At 30.3% G+C, this 20,602-nt stretch overlaps 3 protein-coding genes across 3 annotated transcripts; 2 read left to right on the top strand and 1 right to left on the bottom strand.

Annotated features, from left to right (window-relative positions):
* Window positions 1-452: 452 nt before the first annotated feature.
* On the top strand, window positions 453-3,291 carry LOC112736502 (elongation factor 1-gamma 3). Its single transcript, XM_025785998.3, has 8 exons — window positions 453-685; window positions 786-852; window positions 1,106-1,255; window positions 1,333-1,393; window positions 1,494-1,546; window positions 1,662-1,763; window positions 2,157-2,670; window positions 2,779-3,291. The coding sequence occupies exons 2-8, from the start codon at window positions 844-846 to the stop codon at window positions 3,156-3,158; spliced, it is 1,269 nt and encodes a 422-aa protein (XP_025641783.1). The 5' UTR covers window positions 453-685; window positions 786-843; the 3' UTR covers window positions 3,159-3,291.
* A 3,199-nt stretch (window positions 3,292-6,490) lies between these two features.
* LOC112736507 (F-box protein PP2-A13) lies at window positions 6,491-9,318 on the bottom strand. The gene is made up of 3 exons (XM_025786009.3): window positions 8,497-9,318; window positions 8,010-8,128; window positions 6,491-7,232 (listed from the first exon to the last, which is right to left on the bottom strand). The coding sequence occupies exons 1-3, from the start codon at window positions 8,827-8,829 to the stop codon at window positions 6,809-6,811; spliced, it is 876 nt and encodes a 291-aa protein (XP_025641794.1). The 5' UTR covers window positions 8,830-9,318; the 3' UTR covers window positions 6,491-6,808.
* Window positions 9,319-19,242: 9,924 nt separating this feature from the next.
* LOC114924628 (zinc finger BED domain-containing protein RICESLEEPER 2-like) lies at window positions 19,243-20,019 on the top strand. The gene has a single exon (XM_029289841.1). It carries the CDS (start codon window positions 19,243-19,245, stop codon window positions 20,017-20,019), a length of 777 nt encoding a protein of 258 aa, XP_029145674.1.
* Window positions 20,020-20,602: the final 583 nt, after the last annotated feature.

Genomic DNA, 20,602 nt, shown 5'->3' with positions numbered 1-20,602 from the left:
ATGATAAAAACAATAATATCTTTAAAATAGAAAAACTTATATAATAAAACGTGAGAAAATACATATAATTTAAAATGATATTTGTCTATGTAGCTTTTTAATCTCATCACAATGTCATTATTTACTATTAAGAGGTGCATCTTTTTCATTCTTACAAAATATGAGCTTTTCGTTTATTAAGCATAGTTAAAGTTTGGTTAATCACATTTGCTTAGTATCGATTTTGATCACAACAAGCAGACTTTTTTCACTTTTTTTTTCTCTTTTCGACAATATTAAATTTAAAAATAAAAATCAAACAGAAACTAATCCAAAACGGAAATTTTTTTAGCATGTTTAGGACATAAATTTTATATTTATTTTATTTATATAAAAAATTCGTATTATTTGATAAATTATAATATAATATTATTATTGACTATTATTTGGGAACCCTTTATTCAAGATCTAATGGTTATCACTTATCAACGAGTGAGAGATTAACTTTGGTTTAAAATGTAACACTGCTCAACAATTTCTCATTATTAAATTCTCTGGTGTACTGCGATATTGTCCACAGGATATTCCATTTTCCGTATTCGACTCTCTACAAAACCCTAATAAAGTTGGCTACTTGGCCTTGCCGCCTATCTCTATCTGCTAGTTTTGGATCTCATCATCTCAGAGGGGCGTCACTTGGAAGCTGGTAACATCGATCTCTTCACGTTTTCTCTCTGTTCTCTTTTTCATTCTTTCATGTCACGTTTTTTGAGTTCCTCTGTTTCTTGGTTGAACTGAACTAACAGGTAGTCCACGTCATCATCGAGAGCTTCACGGTTTTCTTCTTTGAAGCGAACCGAAGCCATGGCCTTAGTGAGTCCCTCCCTCATTCTCTCTCATAATCACCATCTCTTGCCTAACCATTTCTCTTATTATTCTTATTATTTAGGCTTTAGGGTTTTATTCTGAATTGGGGTTTTTGAAATAGTAAGCAAATTTCATAGATGAGTTTTTTATTTGAAAATTTACATAATGAGTTCTTGATTGATAAATGTGTTAAAGTTTTATACTTGTGTTAATCTAATCTATAGTTCAGGTTCTCTTGATCTAACTCATAGTTGCGCAGATCCTGCATGCAGGTAAATCAAACAAAAATGCTTACAAGGCACTCATTGCAGCTGAGTATGCCGGCGTGCAGGTTCAGTTGGCCCCCAACTTTGAGATGGGTGTGTCTAATAAAACCCCTGAATTTCTCAAGATGAATCCTATTGGCAAGGTATCGATATTTGTCCACTCATTAATCGCTTTGATTTGGTTTGACTTTGGTACTTACATTGCATAGTATTCTTCCAGGTTCCTGTGTTAGAGACACCGGAGGGTCCTGTATTTGAGAGCAATGCAATTGCTCGTTATGGTAGGATTTTACAATCATTATTCATTATTTGATTTATTTTTGTAGAAATCCCAACATTATGATATGTTCTTATACATCTTATACATGATTTATTTTGCAGTTGCTCGGGTAAAGGGGGACAACACTTTGTATGGTTCTTCCTCCATTGATTATGTAAGGGTTTGAAACCTGTGTTCGTTTCTTCCATGTTTTGGTTCATAATACTTGTCATTGTTCCACTATTCTTTTGTAATTTTTTGCTCATATTTTTAATTCTTTTATGTTGAAGGGCCACATCGAGCAATGGATTGATTTTTCATCATTGGAGATTGATGCTAATATTGGCAGGTGGTTCGCCCCAAGAAAGGGATTTGGACCTTACCTTCCTCCGGTTAGTAGTGTACAAAATATTTTGTTAATGTTAATGTTAATTTCACCTTTTTGAAACTGATTTAAAGTTTGCAATGTGGATTGTAATCTCTCTGTGGTTGCTATTCCATCCCCAAACAGAAGTATGAAAAATGATGACAGAGAACTAAGGAACACAAATGTTTGTGCTTAGTTTTTTAGTCATGTTTCAAAATTTGTTAACTGTTATTCGCATAAAGAGCTGGAGAATGTTTTGCAGTTGAATGGTATTATGTGATGAATGAGTGGTATATATGTTCATTTCATAAAGTTGAAATCACTTGATTATGTTCATGATTTTTCTATTTGTTTCCTACATTATGTTGCTAGTGCCGCTAATGGTTAGCTTCAATTTTATTTTCTTTTTGGAATGAAGGCCGAGGAGGCTGCAATTTCTTCCCTAAAGAGAGCTTTGGGTGCATTGAACACTCATCTTGCCACTAATACTTACCTGGTTGGACACACTGTGACCCTGGCTGACATCATAACAACATGCAACTTGTATTTGGGTTTCACTAATATCATGATCAAGAGTTTCACCTCAGAGTTTCCTCATGTCGAGAGATACTTCTGGACCTTGGTTAATCAGCCAAACTTCCGCAAGATACTCGGTCAAGTCAAGCAGGCGGACGCTGTCCCCCCGGTTCCATCTAAGCCTGCCCAGCCAAAAGAATCTAAGCCCAAGGCGAAGGATGAGCCAAAGAAAGAGGCAAAGAAAGAGGCGAAAAAAGAACCGGAAAAGCCCAAAGTAGAAGAAGAGGAGGAAGAAGCTCCCAAGCCAAAACCCAAGAATCCTCTTGATCTTCTCCCCCCAAGTAAGATGATATTGGATGAATGGAAAAGGCTCTATTCGAACACCAAAACTAATTTCCGTGAGGTTGCAATCAAAGGTATTTTCATTGTATCTGTGTAGCTTGATCCGTTGCAAGATTTATGGTTACTTGTCATTTCAAATTATGTCTTAAGAAATGGATTCCAATTTTTTTCATATAATGCAGGATTTTGGGACATGTATGATCCGGAAGGATATTCTTTGTGGTTTTGTGATTACAAGTACAATGATGAGAACACTGTTTCGTTTGTGACAATGAACAAAGTTGGTGGGTTTCTTCAGCGGATGGATTTGGCCCGTAAGTATGCATTTGGAAAGATGCTTGTGATTGGATCCCAGCCACCATTCAAGGTGAAGGGGTTGTGGCTTTTCCGTGGTCCAGAAATCCCCAAGTTTGTGATGGATGAATGCTATGACATGGAGCTTTATGAGTGGAGTAAGGTTGACATATCTGATGAAAATCAAAAGGAACGCGTCAATCAGATGATTGAAGATCATGAACCATTCGAGGGAGAGTCTCTTTTGGATGCCAAGTGCTTTAAGTAAACATGTGATTTTGTTTCATGAAATGGTATGTTCTTTGTTTGTCTTCGATTTTGGTAGAGTTTTGATTAAGGTTGCTACATTTTTAATGGACGTAAGCATTTATAAAATTACCACTATTGAGTTTTTTTTTTTATCTTTTGGGGGATCAATTGGATAGACTGAAACTGCGGAAAAGCTTTATATAAAGAAATGGCAGAACTAATGTTCAAACGACACAACACAACTGCTTTTAACATCCTGTTTAAATCTGAACAAAATTATAAGCTGTTAGCCAGGAAATTTTGGATTGGAAATAGACACAAACATGATAGTAAATTTGTTCCATTTTGATTCTTTCTCCACTATTTTAAGTTCTTAGGACGGAAAACTAGGTGAATTTGTGAGCGGTGTTATTATTATTATTATTATTATTTAATGTTCTATTGTGTCTTATGGATAGTTATCCTCTATTTTCATAGGTTGAGGTTTTTATTTTCCTTTTGGGTAACCTTTTGAGGTTTATATTCTCTTTTACGGAAAGGGTATTTTTATTGTGAATAAAAGTGCCCGATAATTTGAGTGATGTCAAAAGTTAGTTTAAATTCAACAAAAACTAGTTTTATTATTTTTTTTTCTTTGCGTTTTTTTTTTTCCTTTGTGTTTTTTTTCCTTCTTTTACATATTTTTATATCATCGGCGTTTTTTATTGTTATTGCTGTATTTTTTTTTTTTCGTCCTATCTTTTTTTTTGTTTGATTTTTTGTTTTTTTATTGTTGTTATTGCTGTATTTCTTTTTCATCCTTTTGGTGGTTTTTGCATTATGTCTTTTTTTTGTTTGATTTTTTGTTGTTGAGATTTAAACAAAAGAATTGAGATGTTGAAATAAAAAAAATAAGATAATGATGATAAGGAATGAGAGGAGTTGAAATAAAAAAAATAAGATGATGATAAGGAATGAGAGGAGTTTTGAGTTATGTAAATTTTATTAGAAAATAATACTGAATTTTTTACAATAACAAAAATAGCATCGAAATTTCATGATTTTAACATCGAAATTTTGTTACAAATATAGAAATATTTTTTTAATATTGCATTTTTTTTGTTTCTTATTCTTCTTTTGATTTTTCTTTCTTTTTTTTTACTCTTACATTTTCTTTTAGGAGTATTATTTTCATATTAAACTTGAATAAATATGTATTGTAATTTTATTTAATTGAATGAATAAATTCACACTTATTAGATTAAATTCTTGTTAAAAACAAAAATAACACCAAAAATTTCGGTGTTAAAACTAAGATATCTATATGTTATTGTTAAAAAAATTTAATATTTTTTTATAAATTCTACATAATTTTAAACTTTTTTTTATTTTCTGTTATTTTTTAATTATTATTTTATTTTATTTTTTATAATTCTTTTTGTTTTTTTTTTTTTACTACAATATGATGATGATGATGATAGACGAGGAAAAAAAAAAGAAAAAATTTAAAGAAAAAGTAAGGAAGGGGAAGAAGATGAGGTGGTAGCGATGGTGATGGTGAAACAATGACAATAATAAAAAAGAAAAATAAAAAAAAAAGATATATATAAATATAAAAACGTTTATATAATTTGGTTGGATAAATTAGGTCGCAGAGATTTTTGATAATTTAGATGGACGTGTTTATGTTGAAGTTACAAGAGTTCTAAATAATTGAGTTGGCGATGGAATGTATTTGTAGAAATATGTCAGTGTTTCTACATTAAATTGTTTCGTGGATAAGATTGAAAATGATCTAGATTCACCTAAACACCAATAAAATAAAGATACATGAGAGGTAAGAGACAAAGACGTAATGATGTTTAGACCTACAAACGTGCATCTCTATTATAACAACTTTTATCAACAATCGCAATCAAAAAGAGAGATATAAATCATGTAATTTAGAAATTGTAGAAGGGCAATTAGTTTTGGCTAATAGTTTATAAGACTAATTTCTTAAATAAGTTCTTTTGAAAAAGAAATTTAAAATATAAGAATTTTTATTAATAATAACTTTTAAATAAGTTATTTTGTGTTTGAAAAATTATTATAAAAATTCTTGTTTTAAAGTTGTGTATGAAATAAGAGTGATAAAATAACTTTTGAAAATAGAAAAAATCATATTTTTTAACTTCTTCAAAAGCTTTTAAATAACTTTTTGAAAAGTTAAAAGTTTATTTCAAAAATTGTACGAAACACTATTAACGTAACTTTTTATAAGTCAAAAGTTAAAAAAATAGGTGTTTCCAAACGGACCCTAATTCTGTTTTTGGCATGCTTTCTTTCTATTCACTCCCTTTCTCACTTCTTCACTCTCCTCTTTCACCTTCATTCCTTTACTTCTTTTTCTTCCTCAATTCATCATTCACCTCAAATCCACATCAATGGCAAAACTGTTTTCAGATTTTGATAAGACGTTTTCCCTCTTTAATTTTGTGATTTTCGTTTTTAATACTAAAGTTGGGGAGCAGAACATTCTATCAATTTCTGGAGTAGCAGCATCGTTTTATCGGTTCTTAGTTTTTTACACACATGCACATAAAGAGTCTTGTATAATTTGTATCTTTATTACAAATTTATGAACAATTTAAAAAAAAAATATACACACATAAATATTATATTTTGTATCTCTTTATATCAAAATAAAACATGCTACTATAAGAAATTTTTGTTGCATTTTCTTTTTTGTTTGTGGTTGGGTTTTCTGTTTGAAATTTACCTAAGATTTTGTAAATGTTAGACCAAAAAAATTATTGAACACTTGACTAGAATTTTCTTTGTAAGAGAATTAAAAACAATCCACAACAATATCTAATCTAACAATTTACACCAAAAATAGAGGTGCCACACGGCTTCAAAGAATACCCTGGCTTTACTCTTAAAAAGAAGAACAATTAAAAAATATAAATAAAAAAACTGATTACCCTCAAAATTAAAAGAGCTTAATTTTCTTTTCTGCTAACACTCATAAAAAAAATAAAGAAAAAATAGTGTTTCATATACAATATGACTAATAAATATTATTATTTTTTACTAATATTTAACCAATAATAATTTATACCTATATTTATATAGGTTTCACACAAAAAATATATATAATTTACATATATGAATTAATACAGTTTGTATTTATATTTTTTAAAATTTGCGTACATAAATTAATAAAATTTATTTATAAAAATAATTTAATATTTATACTAGCCAAATTATAACCAAAAATATTAAAACTTTCTGACTCCTAAGAGTTTCCCAGCTGAAATAGAACACCAACCGCTAAAGATCTCTCAACTAAACAAAGCAATCAAATCACAATATTAACCAAGAAAAATATACACAAAAGCCACACATATATTCTGGCTAAAGAGGGAAGGAAAAACGTACAAAAATGTATGTGCAATATTGTCCTACTAACAAAACCAAACACCTAAAGGAAAACTAACTTTTGAACTTTGAAGCCATGTTTGGAAGCATCAAAATCTACTTTAACTCCCCTTAGTATGCTACAACTCAAAACTCATAAAACTACTAAACCCAAATGCCTCAACCCATTCCTCATTTATATACACATAGGTTGTGTATGCTAAGTATCTTAACATAACAATTCAAGAACAGTCTCATAAGATGATTACCAAACAAAGCCTTAATTCCCTATCTACAAAAACAATCTACACCCTTTCCTACTCCACTATTGCATATGAACACAGAATCTACACACAACCCACCTTTTGTGTGAGTGCAATCAATCTGAGTCAATGAAAATTTGATCTTCATCAAGTCATTGGAATCCTTAGAAACAAAGGTTCCGGCATGGTAGAGGATCCAGTGACCTTGATTATCCAAATGGCTTTGCGACACGACGTGGCCACCCGAAGTTGTTAGCTGGAATTTTACAGGTTTGATGTCCCAACCATGGATGTGCTCGGAGTTACAAACTCGCCGGCCGAGCCTCTTGGATGACTTGCCGAGCATAAGCCTGAAGAACACATTGTATGACCCGGGTGGAAATCGGAATTCAATATCTCCTTCCACTTCAAGCCACCAAATTTGATGAAGATATGCAATTGTATGGAATCTGTTTGGAGAAAAAAGAAAATATATATTAATGGGGTTTCAATGTTGTCTTATATTCTTTCAACACATGCAAGTAATAACATAACCAAATAAATGAACACATAATATTAATGCAAATCATAGTTGAGTTTATATATGACAAGGCCAATTTTTTTGTGCCTTTAATTCAGTGCTGAATTTTGCGAAACTTACCTTTTAAGTTAAACAGTAAATATTTAAGAATTTATTTTTATATTTTTAAATTAAATATTGACTTCTTTTTTCTTTTTTTAACAAATTAGACAACAAATTTTAGGCACTATAGCAATCACTATATGACAATTCATTTATGCCATACAAAAGGTGGCAACACATAATTAAATAATAAAAAAAAAAAGAGCCTAGTGCATAAACATCCCGCGTTAACGCTAGATGCAAATTAAATTCTCAATTAAAAAAGGGGTTCGTGCAAGATTATAGACCCGGATTTCATGTGTTCTCGATTGAGCCTGTGGGAAAGTAGGTAGGACCAAAATTCTGAGGTGATCGTTCCAACTTTAGACATGTACTAGATTTTGACGTTGGATATTCTTAGATCTTAGTAAATTGGAGTTTGGGAAAGTGCCAATTTCTGAATCCTTGAACTTTTAGAGCCAGAAAGCGGGCCTAACACAGTGTAAAATGTGTGAAACCAATCCAGTAGTGAAAATTTTTCATACCAAGACCAAAAAAACTAGCTAAAATGACCAATGAACAAAATCAAAGAATAAAAGGAGTTTCACTTACAATAATCTCTCACCTTGACTCCTCTGTAGAAATGTGACTCCAATATCTCCGATCATCTATTCCTGTAATCCTCAATGCTTTGGAAGAAATTGCCAAACAAACCCCACCGGTTTTCTTATCTAGCCAAATTTCCTACACCAAACACAACATTATTTACACCAATCACTCATTAAAAAGCATGATGAAGTGGATCAAACAACCCCATAATCTCCTCCATCCTTTTTTGAGGTTAGATTAAGTGTTTATCATTAGGTCAAAAATTACATAGCTTCTCAAAACTCCATCTAATCAAAACCTATTCCTCATAAATTTATTACAAGATTCAACCATATAACTTCAATCCCATGCTACTTGTCAAATTAAACACTTATCATTAGTCATAACTCATAACTCAACCGTTGACTATTGACCTAACTTTATTTTCTTGTGATTTCCCAAACCTACATCCAACATAAGAAACTCCGCATCAAACATAGTACTAAAACTTAAAAAAATCTAACCTTTGTTCCATTGTCAAATAAACTAGGCTTGCAGAGTCTTGCATACACATCCCTCTTCCCCAAATCCTCCATTGAAAAAGCATCATCATCGTCATCTTCCAAAGCCTTCTCCATGATGAACCTATAATTCAAAGGTAACTTAGATTCCCATATGAAATCTGCCAACGAAGCACCACGAAACGCTCTATTCAACCGTGCAAGCTTGCATATATCAAGAGGGTCCAAATACATTAACACCAATGCCACACAACTCTCTGGTATGTCCCCAAGTCTTGGCTTCAAGGGACCACCATCACCATCATCACAAACACACGATGACAAATTAGAACCCATACCAACACACAATCAAATATTCTCTTAGATCTCAATGACCCAGAAGCTGAATTGGCCTCAAAATTTGAGCTTGAACTTGAATTTGTAAACTTTGAGATAAAGGGGTAGTGAGAGAAGAGTCAATAGACAAACAACTCCAACATCATGAGACAAATACATGGGATTATTTTGACCAAGATATATACCAAATAAAGGGAAGAAGAATAAAGCAAGGAATTTTCAAAGGGTCATGAAAATTTTCACAGCTTGTAGAATTGAAATGGAAAAAAATAGAAAAGAGGCCGGGTGTGTCCTAGTTGTAGTTGGAGAATGGATAGGGAAACGACACGAACACACGATGATTCCTATGAACGACACGCATGTGTGTCAGAGTGGGTGCCGTTTTATGTTTACAGCTGATGATCTGGGACACTTTTGAGATCTAAGAATGGAAACTTGAGAATTTGGTGTTCTTATCCAAAGTACAAGCAATACTCGCGACTTTTACGCAGCTTTGTCAGATAAGTTGTCGCTGTCATTATCAATCATTATCACATTAATTACTCTATAGCATTAGTTTTAACAACAACTTAATTAATTTTTTTTAAAAAATAGTTTAAACAATAAATAACTATATTAAAAATAGTTTATAAATAAATTATTTTATATTTAAATTTTTAATTTTAAAAATATTTATTTATATAAATATAATAAAAAGTAGTAATATTATGAGAGAAGATATGTTTTTTAACTTTTTTATAAATTTTTAAATATTTTCTTAAAAAACTGCAATTTAATTTTAAAAATTGCACCAGACATTAATACTATTATTTTTAGTTAAAAGCTCAAAAAAATTACTTTTAAAGTTCCCAAACAGACCCTTAATAATAGTTGTACCAAGTTATCGCTAGATGGTAAAGTAAATATCTATTTTATAAAAAGAGTTTTGAGTCTCTTAAAAAAATAGCAAAAGATAATTAAATATTGAAAAAAAAATTATATTTAAAATGGTAAAAATTGGAATTAAGTATGATTTTGGTTTCCAACATAGAGGTCGAAAATCGATTTCATCCTCGACTTTTTTTCATTACAAAATAGTCCTTAAAGTTTTAATTTGTTTTAAAATCGTTCTTTTTACCAATTTTATTTTTTTTATTACCAAATTATCTTTCATTAAAAAATTATAAAATAAAAAAAAGAAAGAAACAAAGCCACGGGAGGGAGAAAGAGAATCAGGGGTAGGGAGAAGGAGAAAGAGAATCGGGGGGGGGAGAGGGAGAATCGGGGGGAAGGGGAGGCCGCACTACCGCACCGTTGTACCGCTGCACCGCCGCCTGTTATCGGAAAGGAAAACAGAGAGCGAGAGAGGAGAAAGCTAAGGGAGAAGAGAGAGATCGTAAGGGAGAAAGTTAAGGGCCACCACCACTTCTTTTTGCCGTCGCTGCCGCCGCTCTTGCTCCTCGTAGTTCAGTCCTCGCCGCTCGCTCTACTACCCGCGTTCTCGCCGCTGCTCCACGACCCTCACCGCCCGCCGCTTCTTCTTCTTCTTCTTCTCTGTGAACTAGATTTTTCGTAGAATTTTTGAATTTTTTGTGAAATTTATTGTGAAATATCTGAATTTTTTGCTTTGTGATTCTGAATTTGTTGTGGAATTCTGAGTTCTGATTTTCTGAGGTGGGGGTGGTGGTGGGTTCTGGTGTTGATGATGATGGTGGGGGTGGTGGTGGGTTTTGTTTTGAGTTTTGTTGTTCTTTTGATGATGATGATGATGATGATGACCATGATCATAATGGTGGTGGTGGTGGTGGGTTCTTGTTCAACTTGGGCTTCTGGTTGATTTTAAGGAAAGTTCTGATGATGATGATGATGACTATGATGATACTGGTGGTGGTGGTAGTGGGTTCTGGTTCAGCATAGGCTTCTGTTCTACTTCTGTTGAGTTTGGTTGATTTTGGGGTGAAGGGGGAAGGGCATTTTCGTTCGAATGACGATTTTAAAACAAACTGAAATTTTGGAGACCATTTTGTAGCGAAAAAAGATTCGGGACGAAATCGATTTTCGGCCTCTACATTGGGGACCAAAATCATACTTAACCCTAAAAATTTATACGAAGTTAATAGTCGAAAATTATTAGATAATTTAATAAATTTAATTAAATTATTATCTAATAATTATTAATTATTGAAAGGTATCTATGACTTAGAGAAGAGATGAAAGAACGAAGAGTGACAGAAAAAGAATTAGATGAATTTATGTTTAATTGAATTCTTATCACTAGTCTGTTACAAGACTTCAGTAAAGTATTTATGCTATGGAATGAGTCGGAAATGGATCCTCTCCATTTTTTTTCCACTGGAGAGAATAAAGTGTGATATCTCACCTTTAATTCTATAAGTGGGACCATAAATTAATAAGAGAGAGAACAATGAATAGTGAGATCACACACTGGACACTATCCAGTTTTTTTCCATTGGAAAGGATCCACTCCCGAATGAGTCTTAATAACTTCTTAACAGAAAAAATATCTCAACAACTACTAATACTAACAAACTTGCAAACTTAGCATAAATACTTAACCAACACTATACTGCTTTTTCTAGTCTGATCTCCTAATATACCCCTTAGACCAGAGGATAGTAGCCCCACTTTTTCTTCTCTCTTATCATGTCCCCTTAAATCAGAGGATGATGTCAAAATTCTAAGCTTTGGTCTGAAGTTAAGAAACAATGCCTGAGAAATAGGTTTGATTAGAATATCCGTCACTTGATCTTGGAATGGTATGTAAACTATATGCGCCAGCTTCTTCACAACTCGATCTCTAACAAAGTGAAGATCAATTTCAAAATATTTTGACTTGCTAAGAAATACAAGATTTTTTGTCATTAATACTGTACTTTGGTTGTCACAAAACAGAATCGATGCTGGTTTAGAAAGTAGGTGCATTTCATGAAGGAGTCTCTACAACCAAATACAATTTGTCATTGCATCAGTCAGAGCCCGAAACTCAGCTTCAGTGTTCGAACGAGGAACTGTTGCTTGTTTTCTGCTGGACCAACATATAAGATTCGTTCCAAGAAAAACACAGTAACCTGCAGTAAATCACCTATCATCAATATCGGCTGCCTAATTTGAATCACTGAAGGCCATGATTCTGAATTCTTAATTCTTGTGAAATTGTAACCCCAAGTCTAAGGTTCTAGCAAGATATCGCACTATTCTTTGTACTGCTTTCCAGTGTTGCTGGGAAAGCTTTGGCATGTATTGGGAGACTTTATTGACAACAAATGTGATGTCAGGCCGAGTTATGGTGGCATATTGGAAGCCTCCCACAATCGACCGGTAAAGGGTAGGGTTCTCAAAAGACAAGTCACTGGTGGTAGTAAGCTTTAAGTTGCTCACCATGGGTGTTGGAACTGGTCTTGTCTCAGCCAAGTTCGTTCTCTTTAAAAGCTAAGGTCCTATATGTATTTTGTTTGCCTGAGAGTGAGGTTGTACACTACAAGAAACACGGTGAATACTGTCGAATTTACCGTTGGATTTAACGGTGGCTATTACTGTCAAATTGAGATGCGACTTTTGCGTTGAATACAAGCTAGATTTATGTTCGGACACTAGATCTCATGGTATCAGTGGCGTGAAATCTTATTTCAATGGTGCCAATTTTATCTACAAATCTTCCGTTAAAATCGGTCATTAGTATATCATTTTATTGAAAATGCTGCGTTTACGTAATTTACCATAAAAAAATTTTGTCGATAAATCTGACAGTAAATTTGGAATAAAATTCAAATACGAACTCCGAAGAACATGATAATTATGATGATAATGCTAATGCGTTATAAAAGTTCTTGATGATTGTTGTTGTTGTTCATGACCTCACCATTCTATTATCACTTGTTTTAACTCTGATACTATTGATGAACATTTCTATAATGATGATGATCCTCCACCACCCTCCTCATCATTGATTTCCACCTAAACCTACCACATTTACCAAGCACATGTAATCAAAATCCTAGTTTAAAAAATATATATTACATTGTTATAAAGTTTAAAAATTTTGATTATATAATGAATATATAACAAGTACATTATAAATTTATATGATACTCATAACACTTGGCAAAGACATTTTTAAATTTGATAAAATTATTTATAATAATTATAAAAAATGTTTACAATAAAAATTTTAATTTTACAATAAAAATTTTATAAAGAAACCACTTTTCTAGTGAAATTGATTTAATTAATTTATATACATTTAATAGCCCTAATAAATCGGGTTAAGATCAATTGATTTATTTCAAAGTACCATTTTTATACTAAATAACTTTAAGTTACAGTGATTTATTTAGTAATAGTGAAGCAATTTAAGTTAATAATAATTTACTATAATTCTCTATTAAATTATTTTAATTTATATTGATTTTATATAAAGACATTTTGAAAACGAATTTAAAACGAAATAATTTGGTAATATTAAAAAATTTTAAAATGTGTCTTAGCCTTAATTTATTATGTTTCATGATATTAATTTGTTATTATCAATTTGACAATTTGTCGAAAGCTCGTTCAGACACAATTCATTATTTGTGTCTTCTAATTAAAGGCTTGGTTCATTCTTATCCATTTGAATAAACAAATGAAGTACTTATCCAAATACTAGGTTTTATTGACCACTTCTAGCTAGATTTTCTCTTAATACTTCCATCAATCATAGAGCCAAGTAGTCTAATCATTTTTATTATATTTTTAAGACAACAATGCTTTAATTTTTAGAAGTTTGAAAAAGGTCGATTTTTGGTTCCCCTCTTGCTATCCAACATGTGTCACACATAAAATAATTTCCCTTTCCACACCCACCCGGATTATATTATTTGCAAATAGTTTATTGTATACTTTTTTTAATTTATTTTATTTTATTTTATTTTCTAAAAGAAGTTTTGAATTCAGTAGAGATCAATTCGTGAAGTTTATGTTGGGTATATGATGATGGGAAAATGATAAAGTTTTAATTGTATTTTGGTTTTAAGATAAGATTAAATTGTATTTTTTTTTAGAGATATTTGTCTCTATACTTAATTGTTATAGGGTTGATGATAATATTTTTTAGAATATAATGAAATTTAAAAATTTTTTAATTAGTAATAGTAAGAAATTTTCAATTCTCCTAAATAAAGAAAATTTTTTAATAATTGAGTAAAATGTACATTTAGTATTTGTGTTTATTTGAAATAGTAGACAATAACTTATTTATACATATTGTACATAACAATTATGATTAGTTAACGGTTATGTACATAAATAGTTATGTCTTTTTTATTGTCAATAGACACAATATTTTAAACATATACAATTCTTAAAAAATTGTGTCCCTTTAATCAATAAACACAATATTTTAAAAATACACAATTTTTAAAAAATTATGTCCCTTCATCAACTAAATAATACTAAACTATTAGTAACCATTTATTAATATTAATAATAATATCAATAATATTAATAATATTAATTAATCAAATTTATAAATACCCATCATCAATTTATAACATACACAATGTTTAACAAGTATTTACAAAAATTTTTACATATTACCTATTAAAAGAACTATCATAACAAAAAAAAAAATCAAATTTACATTATTTTTTAAGATATATTTCAATCTTTTCATCAACGCCTTAATATAATTTTCTTTAATTTATGATATTCATTATATTAGAAATAATGATATATATTATGTATATATTAAAATTAAACATCAAATTAATTATTCATATAAAAATATATATTAAAATTTAAAATATATACTAAAATATGTGAAATAATAATATATATTAATATATAAATATATACTAATTAATTTTTAATTTACCCAAAGTAATATTTTTATACTAACAATAATATATTGGCATCATAGTATTAATCAACAAGAATATAAGATTGATCGTTTTCTCCATTTGTATATGTACCCTCCTGGATGCTGAGGTGTCCAATCATAAAATTAAGAATGATTGATCATTGATCATTGTTTAATTTGTAGCTGAGTCGGATACACATAATGATGGCAACCCCATTTGGATTTGTTATTCTCAGGAGGTTGTTAGAAAAAAATATATTAAATTAAAAAAAATAATAAGTTTGATAGCACGAAAGTAAATTATTATATTTCCGTGTTACCACTTTAATTAGCATTCATATTTGAAAAATTAACATCAAGGACTAAGATGTTTGGCTTATATTAACTATTTTCGGAGGAAAACAAGGGAAGGAACATAAACATTAATATATAAGTTATGGAAGCATCAAGGATCTATCATGTATTATTAATTTGTTATGCACACCCAAATACAGAACATCAAATAAAATTTATTTTTCCTATAGGAAGTAGTACTTTTTGAATTTTTATTTTTATATGTTAGATTATGAGTAATGAATTTTTTAAAGATAATCTAAATTATGTGTTATATGTTATTATAGTATTTATAAGATGTCAGTAATATTTTTTTACAAAACATCAAATATTTTGTCTTTTAATAATTAAAGTAATAATTTTTTATAAAAAGTCAGTAATATTTTATCTTTTGATAATTAAAAAGTATTTTTTTATAAAATGTCAATGATATTTTATACTACTATTATAACAGTATAAAATATTAAAATAATTATATATTATCGTGTTTTACAATGAGATTATCTATATCTAAACATTTAACCTTCTTAATAGCCGGCACTGTTTGATGTAGTATAAGGGAGTTTATGATAATATTATTATTGTATTTTAGTTCATAACATTATTAAATAATTTGATAAATTTAATGTGAATTTTTGTTTCAAACTATTTTTTATTTAAAAAAGTTAAAAATATTAAATAATTTAATATTTTTCCTTTTAAAAATCGGTGTAGATGGAAAAATTATTCAAATATATTATTTTTCAGTAAATTTAAAAGCAAAAAATAATGGATTATGTTTGTGTTTTTCATTGATATTTTGACAAATTAGATATGAGATTAAAGACTGGTATGCTACTAAACAAATAATGAAAATATTAATTTAATCATTATTAAATTAAGATAATAAAATTCATACATTATATAAATTATAAAATTAATAATAATTAAATTTTATATCAATGGCTAAAAGGACAGCCTATTAACTACGTTAATTATTTTTCTTTAAAACTATAAAAAATAAAATTTCAAAACATGTTAATTTGTTTGTTGTCTTTAATATATAATAAATATTTTTAATGAGCATTACATTTATTATTTTTTTTTTCAAAATATATTAGCATTTGTCTTGTAATTTGTCTCTTATAAAAATTTATTTTGTGAAAAGAAAAAAAAAACATTTTTCGTCTGATCTCTCTCTTGCAAAAAACCCATGATGAATTGATCCCACACTAAATATGTTATTGTTAATATTTTTTTTCCTATCTATTTTGAATTCTATATGCCATTCCGGCCGGAATAACTTATACTATATGGTTCCATTTCGAATTCTCTAGAGAAGGAAGAAAAAATCAATATCTAATCATGTATCAACTCTCATCCGAGGCATATATCAATAAAAGACAAAAAAAAAGGGTAAAATAGTTTGGCAATTATATATATATATATATATATATATATATATATATATATATATATATATATATATATATATATATATATATATATATATAGTGGCTATAATAAATATGTAAATATTGATTAAAGTCATATTTTTTAAATAATATTTTTTTAAAAGTATTATTTAATAATATATATATATATATATATATATATATATATATATATATATATATATATATATATATATATATATATATATATATACGATTTTAATCATTGAACTTACCATCCATCAGGATATTGCCTTCAGACAGTGAAGGGTAATAAGACCCCCTCGTGAAGCTCCTTTATTGCAATCTTTTACAATTCATGGTAAAAAAGAATCAAAGGTTATTTAACAAAAAGAAAAATGATATGAATGCTATCTGTCCACCAAAAAAGTTTTGAATAATAAAAAGTTGATCGGTTGAAATGAAATATGAGTGACGCCTAATATTTATATGATATGGATGGATAAAACACAATGATTATATAACTTATTACTATGTCATAAGCAAAAGTAAGAGCTAACCCTAACTAATCCTAAGATTATTAACTAATTAAATTAAGTACAAACCCTAAAGTTTAATTGACTTCAAATTTAGCTGAAACCCCAAGAGTGTAATGTGAAATGTATATATATATATATATATATATATATATATATATATATATATATATATATATATATATATATATATATATATATATATATATATATATATATAATCCAGGGGCTTTTCGACAAAAAAATTGTTTGGTTTTTAACACAATGGCAAATAATTATTTAAAGGTAGGGATGTAAGTTATCGAACCGGACCAAAAAATATCGTAAAATCGAATTGAAATTTATAACAACCGATTGAAAAATCGAAAAAATCGATTTTTTTTGTTTTTTTTTTTAATTAAACTGATCGGTTTGTTTTGGTTTTCGGTTGGTTTGGTAAAAACTAAACCGAACCAAATCGAATCGAAAAAGATGCTGTATAGTGATTCTTTTTACTGATTTACCCTTGCTGATTTAACCTAGGAATAAAACCATAGACTCTGAATACCCTCACAGCCTCACTCTCTTTTTCTTTCACTTGCGCGGCGCAGTCACCCACTCACTCTCAGTGCTCACTCCTCACACAGACACGTGACTCCCACTCACCCACAGACCACAGCTCACTTTCATCTTCCATTCTTCCTCCTCCATGCAGCCATGCCTGAGAGAATGAGAGCCTGAGAGAGCCAGAGAGCTAGCGAGTGTCGTCCATTCATCTCCGTCACAAGCTCGCAGGCGTAGCAAACAGAAGCGCTGTCGTGTAGCCAGCAGCATCGTCCAGTTCGCGTCCTCGTGCAGTCCTGAGTCCACGCCGTCGTCCAATCATAAGCCGTCGGAACAAACCCTAAGTCGTGGCAAGAAACCCTAAGCAAAGCAACACTCCAGTCGCCGAGCAGTACTCTGGTCACCGAGTCCTCTCCTGCAAAAAGCATCTGAACAATGTCTTCTTCGGAGGTTAGAATCTGATTTTCAAATTTTTATAATTGATTAAAGGCACATATATTAGTTAAATTCACAAATCATTATATTTCCATAGTATATCAAATTTAATTTGTCCCTGATTGTTGTTGTTGGTCTCATCTTAATTAAGAAGATGAGTTTGATTTTTAATTTTTGTCTCTGAAGGCTGTTACTGGTTTGTGCTTAATTAGGAAGACAAGTTTGATTAAAATTATTGTCTCTAATTGTTATTGCTAGTTTGTGCTTAATTAGAAAGATGAGTTTGATTGAAATTTTTTTACAGAATTTTTTTGTTGTTGCTTAATTATTGTTCTTGATTTTTATCTTGTTTACCAAACCCTGGTCTCTGTTTTATCCAATAAAAAGTTAACAATTTTTCTTAGTTTCTACTAAACAGCTTTAATTATTTGGTTAATTTGTTTTCTGACATGGTGTCTAAGTGATTATAGGAGTTCATATTTGTTACTCCTATTCTTTATATAAAACTATATTATGAGACATGGTTTTAGAACTGATCTTACCTCATGCTTTATATTTATGTTGCAAGATTGGAGTGTCTGGTTTATTTATAGTGTTAGGATAAGCTTTTGAAACTTTAAAAGAAAAAGAAAAGGTATATCCAATACAAACCGTAAATCTAAATCGAAAAACTCTCTCTCTCTCTCTCTCTCTCTCTCTCTCTCTCTCTCTCTCTCTCTCTCTCTCTCTCTCTCTCTCTCTCTCTCTCTCTCTCTCTCTCTCTCTCTCTCTCTCTCTCTCTCTCTCTCAAGAAGTAATTATATTTTTCTTTGAAATAATATCCATTATGAAGATACAGTAAATATTAAATATGAGTGCCTTTTCTTTGTTTTCACATGACTTATAATTAATATGTTTTTCAATTTGTTGTTGTGGCTTAAATTGACTGCATATATATGTTTCACAATTTATTGTTGTGGTTTAATTTGGCTGTATATTAATGTTTCACGTGATTTTATATGTCTGCATATATATGGTTGCATATAATTAATATGTTTCACAATTTGTTGTTGTGGCTTAAATGTTAGAAACAATATTTTTTCACAAGTTTGAATGCTAAATTTGTTGTTGGAAACAATACCTTCGGTGCTATTGATGAGTTAAAATGCTAATTTTTCATTGTTATGTTTATATATATGCAGCCAACAAGTAATGAACAGCCCAATGAATCGACGCCTAAAGTTGGGGGTGAAAAATTGAGAGATGTCTTTTAGGGTGGGGGATATTTAGAGTGTTCACAATTACTGTTGATAATGCTAGTTCTAATGATACTGCAATATCTTATCTAAGAACTAGAATGGAGGATTGGAATTTACATCTTTTGAAAGGAGAGCATTTGCATGTTAGGTATTGTGTACATATTCTAAATCTTGTTGTTAATGATGGATTGAAAGAGATGCATGAATCTATTAGCAAGATAAGAAATGCTATTAGATATGTGCGTACTTCCCCTAGTCACATGAATAGGTTCAAAAATTTTATTAAGAAAGCTAGGATACAAGACAAGTGTGATGTTCAACTCGATATTCCCACTAGATGGAACTCTACATACACCATGCTTGAAAGTGGTTTGAAGTTTCAAAAGGCGTTCAAGAGGCTAGGGGAGAGAGATACAGAATATGCTCTAATGCAAGGTGGTATTCCGAGGAATATTGATTGGGACATTGCAAAACACTTTATGGGATTTTTGAAAATTTTTTATGATGTTACAAAGAGTGTGTCTGGTAGTTTGCTTGTGACTTCTTCTCAATATTTTCATGAGTTTTGTAAGATCTTGCGAGTGTTCAAGGCTTCTTGTGGTAGTCGAGATCCATTACTTGGGAGTATGGCTGAGAGGATGAAGCTTAAGTATGACAAGTACTGGGGTAATATAAAAAATATCAATATGATGATTTTTGTTGATGTTGTTCTTGATCCTAGATACAAATTGAAGTTTGTAAACTTTAGCTTTGAAAAGCTATATGATAAGGATGATGCTGATTTTTTTGGTGCAAAAGTGAAAGAGACCTTCTCCAAGATGTTTGAATGCTATGTGAATGCAAATAATGGGGTAGATCTTTTACTTCAGCAATAATGGATGGTGCATCAGATGTGGGAGTACCTGATGGCGACATGGCTGGTGATTTTTTCAAGGATGTGCATTTTCATGATATCATCAACAAGAATGAGGTGGATTTGTATTTGATGGATGGTTTAGAGAAGTCTCATGATCAAAGTACTTTTGACACATTGAATTGGTGGAAGGTAAATTCTAGCAAGTATCCTATCTTATCCCAAATAGTTAGAGATGTCTTAGCAATGCCGGTCTCGACTGTTGCTTCAGAATCATCTTTTAGCATTGGTGGAAGAGTGCTTAACAACTATAGGAGTTCTTTAACTCCAAAGACAGTTGAGGCATTGATATGCACACAAAATTGGTTTCGTGCTTCTCCAATGACAATTGATTTTGAGGAGCTTATTGAAGAGTTTGAGAAACTTGAATTAAGTATGCAACAAAGAAATTTGTAGTTCCTTTCATGGTTTATGTTTATAATTTATAATCTATATTATGTTTATAATCTATATTGATTTTTTTGTTTTATTTTTGTAGAAATTGCACCAACCGGAGAAGATGATGATGAGTCTGGTGTGGATTCAGATTAAGCATGGTGGCTGTT

The sequence above is a fragment of the Arachis hypogaea genome, chromosome 2, assembly GCF_003086295.3.
Source record: "Arachis hypogaea cultivar Tifrunner chromosome 2, arahy.Tifrunner.gnm2.J5K5, whole genome shotgun sequence".
In the NCBI taxonomy this organism is placed as follows: Eukaryota; Viridiplantae; Streptophyta; class Magnoliopsida; order Fabales; family Fabaceae; genus Arachis; species Arachis hypogaea.
Note: the sequence above shows the minus strand (reverse complement) of the source record. Positions and strands in the feature narration are given on the sequence as shown.